The sequence below is a fragment of the Odontomachus brunneus genome, unplaced genomic scaffold, assembly GCF_010583005.1.
Source record: "Odontomachus brunneus isolate Ranch 3 - 2012 unplaced genomic scaffold, Obru_v1 Obru_scaffold_034, whole genome shotgun sequence".
Lineage (NCBI taxonomy): Eukaryota > Metazoa > Arthropoda > Insecta > Hymenoptera > Formicidae > Odontomachus > Odontomachus brunneus.
In genome coordinates, this window is record NW_022639484.1 from 583,292 (window position 1) to 595,866 (window position 12,575).

Here is a 12,575-nt window from a genome sequence, read left to right on the forward strand (position 1 = left end):
CAAGCCGACGCGATTCCGGTCGGGGAACTTAAATTTAGTTCATACTTAAACGCACGCATTGTGCACGCCGCGTTGCACTGGCCTTTGTGCTCCAGCAAGAAAACCAAGTATTCCGAAAGGCAAACAGATACCGATAGAAGTACAGTTGCTAAGAATAAATTTGAATAAAAGTAAAGGAATAATTAAATGGGGAAATAAATAGTCAAGTGACACATTGTAGATTGCTCTTACTGAAGTGTAATTATTACTGTGATAAGTATCAACGATGCGTGTAGGAATTTCTTAAGAGTCTCCTATTTTTCAACAACTTTACGGCCAATGGCCGATCGTTCTTCCGTAGTGTATACCGTAAAATCGTTGAAGCCATAAATTTTTTCGGGTGTTTCCCCATCGCAGTTTCACATCAAATTTATCGCTCGGCTTCTTAATGAAGCCGTTCTTGCGCCTAATCTTGAAAACGTAATACGCTTTCTCGAGCATCAGAATAAATATTCCCAGGATCATACCGCCTGCCACCATCACTAGAAGCGGCACTACATCATCTAATTCAACCTCGTTGTGCTTGACCTCCGGCGAATTGACAATTGAGAGATAATTCTTTTTCATTCTATTCAGAACACCGTGGTCCAGAAATCGTCGTATGCTAAAAAATGTAATTCAATAGAACGAGGAAGAAAAAGTGAAGGATAGGAGGCCACCGATGCACAGAGTACCAAAAGTACCAAAAGCGACATACCACTTTGTTTTTGGAGGTTATGTCTTAATATAAAGTTCAAAATATAAATGTAAATATATATATGTAGTTGGAAGTACCCCCTATTAGATAATATATTTTTACTGAAATTTTGGTTTCTAGATTTAAGACAAAAAGTGTTTTTGTAAAATGCACGAAAATGAAGTTCAAAGAAACTGGGTGCCAAAAGCGATATACCTATTGGAAGTTATATAACATGTTCCATATATGATAATATTTAATAATAAATAATAGTGAGAAATTAACGGCACATAAGGAGCAAGCACGGATGTCTTAATGCTATTAAATACTACTATTACTTTATTTAATATTAATATGATTGTGGGAGAATAAAATTGTTCAGTATGTTAAACGCACGTATCGAAATTTTTCTTCGATTATCGTACGCGGAGAATCACCTTCCATACTTAGACCGATCCTTGAGTCCCAATTTTTAAATACATATTTTTATTAAAATCCCAAACCCCCATTAAAATTGGGACTCAAGGATCGGTCCAAGTATGGAAGGTGATTCTCCGCGTACGATAATCGAAGAAAAATTTCGATACGTGCGTTTAACATACTGGACAATTTTATCCTCCCACAATCATATTAATATTAAATAAAGTAATATTAGTATTTAATAGCACTAAACATCCGTGCTTGCTCCGTATGTGCCGTTAATTTCTCACTATTAGTTTATCTATTTTCAAGGAGCTTTCTATTTCAGTTTATAATAATAAATAGTTCATTAATACGTTTAATGGTTGAATAATATTCATTTATTCAAAATATAATGTTATAAAAAGGAAATATAATTAAATAAAAATATATTTTTGGCATTTCCATCTTTTTCATTTCTCACATTTTACATATATCATATTTTTAAACTAAACAAAATTAACTTTAAAATAAACAAATGTCACGTCACAATGGGAGGTTAGAATCAGGTTATGTTAGTCACAGAGTATTGCACCTATCGCATACTGTAGGGTGTATGTCACTTTAAGACACATTTTCATAAAATTTTTCAAGTTATAAAAAGTAATAAAAAAAAATAAGTAAAAAAATAATGAAGATAAAAATATTCAAAAAATATGTTTACAAAAGCCAAATGTATGTAGAAAAATTTAATATTGAACAAAAAGATAATTATCGCTGTTTAGTGTACATAATTCGTCAATAAAAATCATAGAAATAAAACTTACAAATTTCTAAAACTCGATATTTGCTAATTTAGCACATAAAAGAACAAGAAATATACCAAATATGAATTTTTCATGATTTAACTGATAAAACAAATTACGTTTATATTAGTTTCGATAAAATACAACATTTAATATATGAGATATAGAAGTATGTCGCTTTAGGCCTATGTCGCTTTTGGCTACTTTCCTCTACGTTCAACAACAGGACGTTCTCAGCTGTAAATTAATAATTAATATAATTAATATGCATTTTACGAACTCACTGGTAATTTATGATGCCAGTGTAAGGACTTCCCTTCTGAAGAATTATCGCCATGCTGTCTGTCTCAGCGGTTTCGATAGACACGATTTTACAATGCACCTCCACGACGTTATTCGCCCCTGCCGTATAAAACGCTACGTTCTTCTCCTTACAAATCTGCACGAGAGTTGTGCGTGAATGAATGCAAAGAGACTAGTTTATCCTATTAAAAGAAACTATAACTAACTTGCTGGAATGCGTTCGTCAGTCCGAGCGGCAACTGCTCCTTCTCCTTCATCGTCGCGTTCATCTTTACTAAGATGGGATTCTTGGCGGTCTGTAATCAATAAGTAATTTTAAAGAACCAAAAAAATAATTATAATTAAAATAAGATAAAATAATTTTTATTAATCAATGAATAAAATATTAGGTGCACAACTTTGCTTTCGCCGTTTTCCTATAGATGGCTTTAGCGGTAAGTGGTGGTCGAAATAAATAGATCATAGACGTCATACAATAAACTTGGACATCTGTCAACATAACCCCATAGAAACATTAGTCGATTTCTGTCTGCATCATAAAGTTATTCTTGATTGAAAATGTCAGTTTACAAGCCAAATTCTCGTCATTTGCGGGAGGTTTTAATTTTCTGCTTCAATATGAAGAAATCTGCGGCTGAAGCTCATCGAATGCTCTCAAATACTTATGGTGAGGCCACTATTAGTGAAAGAACGTGTCGTGAGTGGTTTCAACGCTTCAAGAACGGTGATTTTGACGTCGAAGACCGGCATAGCGGTGGAAGAGAGAAGGTTTTCGAAGATGCAGAATTGGAGGCATTACTTGATCAAGACTCGTGTCAAAATCAAGAAGAATTGGCACGATCATTGGGAGTGACTCAACAAGCCATTTCAAAACGCCTCAAAGCCATGGGAATGATTCAGAAGCAAGGAAATTGGGTGCCGTACGAATTGAAGCCGAGAGATGTTGAACGGCGTTTGTTTGCTTGTGAACAGCTGCTTGAAAGGCAAAGACGGAAGGGATTTCTGCATCGCATTGTGACTGGGGACGAAAAATGGGTTCATTACGATAACCCCAAGCGCAGAAAATCATGGGGAGTTCCCGGCCATGCTTCCACGTCGATGGCCAAACCGAATATTCACGGCTCCAAGGTCATGCTCTGTATTTGGTGGGACCAGCTCGGCGTATTATGAGCTGTTAAAACCGACTGAAACAATCACAGGCGATCGGTATCGAACGCAATTAATGCGTTTGAGCCGAGCATTGAAAGACAAACGGCCGCAATACAACGAGAGACACGATAAAGTGATTTTGCAGCATGACAATGCTCGATCCCATGTTGCAAAAGTGGTCAAGACATACTTGGAAACGTTGAAATGGGAAGTCCTACCCCACCCGCCGTATTCTTCAGACGTTGCTCCCTCTGACTATCACTTGTTTCGATCAATGGCACACGACCTGGCTGACCAGCACTTCCAGTCTTATGAAGAAGTAAAAAATTGGATCGATTCGTGGATCGCCTCAAAAGATGACCAGTTTTTTCGATGCGGGATTCGTACTCTGCCCGAAAGATGGGAGAAAGTAGTGGCCAGCGATGGACAATACTTTGAATCATAAATGTATAACCAGTTTTTTACAATAAAGCCTCGAATTTCGGAAAAAAACGGCGGAAGCAAAGTTGTACACCTAATAAACAAACGTAATTCTACACGACACGACACGATGTAACACGATTTTTCTGAAAACCGGTGCTTTGTGATAAACATGAAAATTAATTCAACCTCTCCTCAGAATTTTTGCATGAGAGAGAGAGAGAGAAAGAAAGAGAGAAAGAAAGAGAGAGAATACATTTATGTTTATGTCAAAATTATTGAGAGAATTAAATTTATAACCTCTAGAATCGGTAACGCCATTATACGAACATTAATTTCTACTTTTCGCGTCACGATAGATAACAATAATGGATTTACATAAAACAAGTCATATTCGGCGCTGTCCTTGGTAACGATTAATTTATAAGAGCCATCCGCGATGTAACCCTCAACGGTGGAAAAAGGCAGATTGATCACGGGGTGTGTCAGAAAGCTGATGAACGAAGCGGAATAGGCAGCCTGAATTACTAACGACGCAATAAAAATCGAAAAGATAGCCAACCTCATCGGTGTCTCATCGGGAAATTCTATGAAAGAAACATGTAATTATATTATATTTAATAATGCGCTATTAAAAAAAAGTACATTACTTGGTAGACTCTGCTGGCAAAAGATGCCCCAAACGTTCGTATAGTTCTCTATTATCGAATTTAGTGAGATGTATCTCTTTGCTTTTATAATGATCAACAAAATAGGGAAGCACATGATTATTGTCAATATTATTGCCCAAATTCCGAAATCAAATACCTGAAAGAATGATATGTTGTAAAAATATTTATTTTACTTCATCGTGAATTTCAGTGACAGCTATCAAAATACAAACGATAATCTTTACCTTCAAGTAGCCGAGCCAATACACTTTGTAATCGTCAAGCTGCTTTAGGTAGAGATGATTCCGCGAGTATGTCAACGGCAGCGTAAAGTCTATCACATCAAGTCTGTGCGGCATCATCGAAAACATTCCAATGCCGATGTCGGCTTGGCCGGTCACTAGTTGGCCGATCACGCCGGTCCACAACTTCTGCTGCTGGTCCCAGCTGCCGTACAATTCCATCGGATCCAGAAGCTGCATCTTGAAATTCATCGTTTTGCTGAGCTCCAATATCAACGTTCCGAGGAGCCCGGCAATCGTGCCGTTCTTCAGGAAGATAAACGGTGGTTCCTTCAAACGCGTTTTTACTTATTAACAGAGTTATTTGCTGGATTCACGGATTTATACGTGCTTCCAAGCACGTATTATTCCTCAAAATAATATCTTAATTTTCAATATTTTAAAAAAAGTTTTCAATAAAAATAAAGAAAAATATAGCTTACATATACGAATGCCACGCGCACAACCTTGCCGAACAGATTATCCCTTCTGGAGTAGAAACTTTTTCGTTTTATTAAAATTAGACCCTTATCAGCGCTCCACGTGGCCAACTCTGATGTCCTGGTATGATTATCGTTCACAGCGTACCATTCAGTTAAAACTGGCTGGTCGTAGCAAAGGACCAACATCTTGGTGTTGAAGTTCACGTTGAATATATTGTCGACAGGATGTCTACAAGATGTATTGAGAGAGGACCCGGAAAACTGAAGGAATAAGACAAGCCAAGCGGGAGAGGACATGGATCTTAAATTCCTCGTGGTATTAGCAAAACCGTCGATGCTCTCCTTGCTGTCCAGAAGAATGACGAACAGTGGCCGCACGATATTTTTGTAGTATTTGTAATCAGTTACCAAGCTCAGGAAAGTAGAAGTCACGGTCATGACACCCCGCCGCGAAAATTCGCGCGACCAAGTGTGTACCATTGTTGTTATGTTCAGATCTATATCACGCAATTGGTATAAAAACTGGACGAAAATATAAAATAATAAGAATTTTTGATACCTACCTTGATAATTGTCGTGATGAACGAACATAACACACGATGTATAATAATATTTGTGGACATCAACAATCAGCGGGAGATAATTATCGATACTTATCCGCTCTGTATCTAGCGCTTTGACTATCAACACGAAGTAAAACATCACGATTGTTCGCATCATTAGACATTTCATATCTTAAGGTTCAAACTTGCAGCAACTTTTCTCTCCCTCTCCCTTTCTTCTTTCTGAAAATTTTGTTTTCGACAGCGCAAATCACCAAAGAAAAGTTTTCTTTTATACTCAGACTTTAGCAAATCAAATTCTTTATCAACAACTTCTTTATTAACCATCGAGTTTTGAAATTGTTCTGTCTCTGGGTAACTCCTCGAAGGGAGACAAGTTCACAATTGTTAGAAAGATGATTTTCCTGATAAAATAATATTTTTTCAAACACGAATAAATGATTGTATTAACACTAACCATTGCGTGTATCGCTAGTAGAATCCTCTCTTAAAAATGTAGCAATCGTTGTTAAAGAAAACAGTACAAAATAAAGATCCGCGATTCAAGAGTACGGATGCGCGACTGAAAAGCGATCGTCGCAGATGTTGGAATTTATTGGACCTGCGGATCTAAGGGTGCGGAGGTGTTATGAGGTGGTGGACTATCAGCGTCAACATACCGTAATGCACGTTCTCGCATGTCGTACATTATCACTTTCACATCACATTATCACATTATCGTTCGGGTGTGAAAGTGCGACTACGTTACTCATAAATTGCATCGAGATACGGCAAAACCATGGATTATTTTGCATCGTCGTGCTTTCACAACGAGCATCACGCAGCCGTGCATTACCAACGGTGGCTGTTATTTCGGATGTGTTGGCCGCGTTTTAGCTTTTAGCTCGCATACATAAAGATCGATGTAAATTTAGGCTTGCGAGCCTCGTAAAAGGGGTGTAATGTCGCGAATCAGCAGAGAAGATTTCTCGGTATCGATAAGACGGTATGTCGATAGCGATTAACTGCTCACGGCGTTGGGTGTCGCAATAATACATAATGTGCGAGAGATTAATTGCAGTTTTCAACATAGAAACTTTAGAATTAAAAGTATAAAGAACAAGCAATATTCACGAAACAAGCAATTAAGACACTTTTTTATTTTAAACTTTTTACTTATATAATAACACATTGTAATATTTTAATTCGTAGAAGACAGAGACTCACAAAACACGTCATATATTACGCACAACGATTAAAACAAAGAGAAATACTTTAATATTTCTTCGGTATCACTTAATTGCATGTTACAAATTTACAAACACACACGTACACACGTGATAGAACAATGCATTTTTATATCGAGTGAAAAATTTATTCACTTCATGATAAACGGCCGGTTTCTCGAAGGATAGAAGACCTTTAAGTGATGTCTTCTTTTCTGTCTCTTCTCCTTCTTATATCGATAATAAATATTCTCTGTAATTAGTATACCGACGCTTAAAATAATCCCCATACAGAGTATTGATAAAATCGGGACAACGTTAACCACATGGACCGGTCGATAAGCCTTATTTTTAACCGATCCCATCAAGAATCGCGTATCCTTTAGACGCATCATCATACCGTTATCCAAAAATTTTTGCAGACTGAAATAAACACAATGATTGTTAATTCTTAAAATCGTTGTAATATTGAAATCATTATTATTTTCCCCGTTAAATTTCACATTATACGCATATCACCCACATTTAACTCGCTAACCCAGTTAGGCTTAACCTATATTTACATATCTAGATCATATGTAAATCATATATATATATATATATAGATTGTATGTAGATTCATGGTACGGCTAGATAGTACATTTGTTTCTCTTAATTCCATGTTACGTGTTCACAAATAGTAATCGCGAATTATCCGAGGTAAAGAGTTAAAAAGCTCCAGTGCAAAACAAATATCTAGATATCTTTTATGATACTCACTGATAGTTTATCACGCCCGTGTATGGATTACCTTTAGACAGAACCATACCTAAGTTGTCTATTCTCTCGGTGCGAATAGCAGACAACTTGCATGGAATCCTCATTTCCACGCTCTTCTTCAAAGCACTGAGCACGAGATAAGCGAGCTTCCTATCTTTACATAGCTGGATAAACAATAGAATAAGACAATGAGTGTGCAAACAATCTTAGAGAAATCCTCTTTTTCTCGATACCATCAATATAAAAAATTAAAAATAATTATAAAATCTTTATGTCAATCGTACTTGCATGAAACCATCGATTAAAGACTTCGGCAGTTCTGTTTCCTTCTTCATCAGTCTCGCTAGCTTCAAGGAGAAAGATTCATTCGATGTCTAAAATGATCGCAAGGACGTATCACGTTAATTACATTTTTTGACAAATTTTTGTGACATGAGTACGAATAGTCATTTCCAATATATGTTTGCCTGCTGAACACGAATCCGTCACCCAAATTTGGCTATCACGTCACAATTTTAAGAAAAATGACATCAAAAAAATAAAAAAATGACGATTTTGAGGGTTTTCGTGACGCTGTAGCGCAAAAAGTAAATTTTTTTACATTTTATTAATGTCACGCAGAAATATCAACTTTTAGCTTGAAAATGCATCTGGTCTTGTTTCCCAATGATTTCTTGTTTTCAATATATGGCCAGTTAAAAACAGTCATTGACATCAATATCATTGGGCAGAACAATTTTTTTTTGCAAAAAGGCGAATAGTCATTTTCGATGTATTTTTGCCTGCTAAATACGAATCCGTCGTTCAAATTTAGCGTCCAATTTGGCTATTACGTCATAATTTTGAGAGAAATGGCGTCAAAGAGGCCAAAATGCCGAGTGCGGGAATCTTTTTATCTTGTATCTTACTCCATTTTTCTCAAAATTGTGATGTGATAGCCAAATTTGGACGACGGATTTGTGTTCAGCAGGCAAAAATACATCGAAAATGACTTCGTCTTCTTGCAAAAAAAATTGTTCTGCCCAATGATATTGACGATTGTTTCTGATTAGCCACATGTTGAAAACAAAAAATTATTGGGAAACGAGACAAAATGCATTTTCAAGCTAAAAGTTAATATTTTTGCGTGGTATTAACGAAATGTAAAAAACAAATTTACTGTTTGCGCTACAGCGCCACGAAAACCCTTAAAATCGTCATTTTTGGCCTCTTTGACACCATTTTTCTCAAAATTATTACGTGATAGCCAAATTTGGATGACAGATTCGTGTTCAGCAGGCAAAAATACATCGGAAATGACTATTTGCACTCGTGTCACGAAAAAAATTTCTGATTTTTGTCTGGTTCAATTTTTGTCGAACAGTGTTATCGTATGTCGAATGTACACATCAACATGACGATAAGTCATGTATAAAAGACGATAAGTATTAAATACATTTGTGCAATTAAGATTTCATATTATCGAACACAGTGCGCAGGAATTTCAAGGACGGAGCCGCATTGATAAATATAGGTACATGTCAATTATCATATATTTATCGATGCGTCCTCGAAATTCTATCCCTATACAAAAATGTCGAGCATATAGAACTGATAACTTTCGAAATGTGTAAACCAAAATCGGTATCTCTTGATTGCAGTATGAACTTACAACGAATATGTCGTAGTCGGCGCTACCGCGTGGAACTATTAGTTTGAAGGTTCCGTCATCGATAAATTCATCTATCGTGCGAAATGGTAGAACCGGAACACATGCTGTTAGAAAACATATCAGTGCCGCCGAATAGTAAGCCGATATCACTATTGCCGTGCAAAATATCGTGAAGTACGCAATGCGTAGCGATGATGGCCTTGGAAACTCTGAGGGAATTTAAATACGTTTACTTTAATTTTGATATATTAAAGAGAAATTTAAATACGTTTACTTTAATTTTGATATATTAAAGGGACTGGAGGTCAGATTGCCTGAAAATCGTGCTTGTTCTTTCATAATTTTTTATGACAAACTGAATGAATTTGCGAAAGTGTTATTTTGATGTGTATTTATACAACATATAAAGAGAAGAAAAATATAATTTTGATGATCAAATACTCAATATAAGTGTATGGTACATGCAGTTAAAATATATTTCGTTTTTCTTTTCAAGGTCGTCATTTTGCAATAATACTTGACTCTCGGTAGTTCAATTAAGTTGAATTTTAGGTAGAAACATTCCGTAAGCTTGTCGTTATCGTGTAAACCACTGACAAACTCGTAAAAATATTTAATTTTGAAATATTAATTTTTTTATTATAAAAAAACTGAAAACTTAATAATATTCCATTAAGATATTTGCAATTTTGTTAACTTTGCTCAATTTATTGCTTATAGTTAAAATAACACTTTCGCATACTTATTCAGTTTGTCATAAAAAAATTGTGAAAAAAACAAGCACGATTTTCAGGCAATCTGACCATCCAATCCTCTTAATTTTAAACAAAGAAGAAGAGGAAAGTATATTCTCAAATGGATTGCTTAATTTCCCAACTGGTTGAAAGAATCTAATTTAATTCTGGCGTTTTAAAGTAGTAGAATACCTGTAAGAGCTTGTTGACAAAAGATGCCCCAGGTATAGATATAATTGTCAGAAATAATATTCGTGATGTTTCGAGATCCATGACATATCTTCATGAAGCACAGCAGGAGCGGCATGACCGCTATTAACACGAGAGTCGCGATCCAAGTGTGTGTACGGAAGGTCTGTCACAATCGTACAAATTACATATTATTAGCTTAAAATTGTAATAATTCTTTGGAAAAATATTGTAGAACAAGACAGAGATATTCAAATTGCTCGACTGAAGTATTATTTATCGAAGAAATCTTTATTCATCAAATAATCTAAAATAATACAAATAATTGTAAGAATGAAGACAGTTGTCTTGAAAAGAGGAAAATAGTATATGTATGATTATTGTTTCTGAAATAGCGGTAATGGAGAGAAAACAAGTCAATTTTATGTAACGTTATTTTGATTATACATACCTGTAAATAACCACGCCATTTAACGCCGCAAATTCCTGGCTCCCTGATATACAGATTGTTCCTAGATATTATCAAGGGTAGCGTAAAATCGACGTAGCGAACCCTGAGACTCGTCATTGACATATCAGCAATAGCGAAATCCGCGCGACCTGACACGATCTCGCCCATCACTCCAGACCATATTTGAGTTTTGTTATTCCACATGCCATGCTCGTGCTCATCCGATACGTATTTCAAGGTAAAGTTAAGAGATTGCGTGAGCTCACCTAGTACTTTACCATACAAACCAGCCACATAATTGTCATCGGTGAATTGTTTCGTTGAAACATCCTGAATATCAAAATTTAAAAAAAGAAAATAAATAAATAAATTGATCAATACTAAGCGCACATTAACTACGCGAAATATACTAATCAAGACTTTCATTTCTTTCTATCTTAGAAAAATCAAATGTATATCTGAAGCGTATAAATAAAATCATCTCTATATACAGGGTGTTTATTTTAAAACTTCCTATCTCAATATTTAAAAAAATATACGTTCTACGAAAAAATGTTTAGAATAAAAGTTATAAGGTTTTGAGGGAGCCATAAAAAGTTACTATTTGTCTGATCATAGATGGAGACGTTAAAGTCACGCCAAAATCAACTTGAATTTTTTTAATGGAATTTCCTACTTTTTGTTGCATATTCTTATAGCTTATCTCATGAGCTTTCCAAAACACTATAATAACATATTTTTACCTTAAGTATTTTTTAAATAATGACACTTGAAAGTTACAGTACAGTACAAAGTCAGACAAATAGTAGCCTTTTATGACCTCCTCAAAACTCTACAACTTTTATATTAAACATTTTTTCGTAGAATGTATATTTTTAAAAATATTGAGGTGAAAAATTTTAAAATAAACACTCTGTATGTTTCAATAATTTATATTAAATCTTATCAAGTTTACTCTGACAGTGACTGTTCGCAAGACAACTCCTTCCATATCCTTCTTCCGATCGTAAAGGGACAATTTCGTTAAGGGTATGAATCCCTTGTTGTCTATCCACTTCGCCAGGTTGAAGACTTTGGTAGTCTCGCCCTTAACCGAGTACCATTCCCGCAGAATTTCGTCTCTATAGCAGATGACCAACATTTGCGTGTCAAACGCCAGATTAAAGGGATTACCGATCGGGTTATGGCAGTAATCGTTCGTATTGTTGTCAGGTTTGTAGAGGAACAAGACGATCCACACCGGGAAGGACATGACGTAGTTTTTGGTAGCTTCCGCAAACTCCAAAAATCCGCTGTAACTCGGCAGGATAACGATAATGAGTGGCTGTACTATTTTATGATAATATCTCAGCGAATTGCGTATGTTCTTGAAGTGGATGTTCAAAGTGTATACATAGTGTCGTCCCAGCAAAGCAGAACACGTATGCACCAAGTGTGTTATTTCCAAATCTGCAGCGAGCAAATTTTTATGAATTCAGTTCAACCTAATTCAACGTTTTTTCTGTAGTAAAATATGGATTATTCTACTTCAATTTATATTTAAAAAAGAGAACAATGAAATTCTTCAAACAAAATTAAAGTATTTTTATAAGAGAGTTTACAATACAATTGGGAGTACAAATAAGTCTCCGCCGTTTGACAAAAGATGGCCCCACCAGTAAGTTATGGTTGAAATTGTCAGATGTAAAACGTCATATCGTAAGGTTGGACATCTGGCAACACCATAACCCTGAAATATTAGCGATTTTGTATCAGCATCCCATATAGCACAAATCTCTAAAAGATTTCTTAAAGAGTTCCAAAAGATTTCCCAAGTCCTCCAGAACACTTTTAGAATTCTTTAAGAAGTCTTTTAGA

The 12,575-nt window shown here is 35.6% G+C and overlaps 1 protein-coding gene across 1 annotated transcript in view; it reads right to left on the minus strand.

Annotated features, from left to right (window-relative positions):
• Positions 1-230: 230 nt before the first annotated feature.
• Positions 231-12,575, minus strand: part of LOC116843675 — a 14,868-nt gene continuing 2,523 nt past the window's right edge. Inside the window, exons 2-12 of the mRNA XM_032814296.1 lie at positions 11,674-12,167; positions 10,719-11,048; positions 10,271-10,433; positions 9,345-9,553; positions 7,978-8,067; positions 7,694-7,857; positions 7,203-7,357; positions 5,167-5,663; positions 2,430-2,519; positions 2,205-2,359; positions 231-643 (exon numbers count right to left, since the gene is read on the minus strand). Coding sequence (XP_032670187.1) covers positions 310-643; positions 2,205-2,359; positions 2,430-2,519; positions 5,167-5,663; positions 7,203-7,357; positions 7,694-7,857; positions 7,978-8,067; positions 9,345-9,553; positions 10,271-10,433; positions 10,719-11,048; positions 11,674-12,167 — 2,681 coding nt within the window. The 3' untranslated portion in view covers positions 231-309. The remainder of the gene's footprint in view (positions 644-2,204; positions 2,360-2,429; positions 2,520-5,166; positions 5,664-7,202; positions 7,358-7,693; positions 7,858-7,977; positions 8,068-9,344; positions 9,554-10,270; positions 10,434-10,718; positions 11,049-11,673; positions 12,168-12,575) is intronic.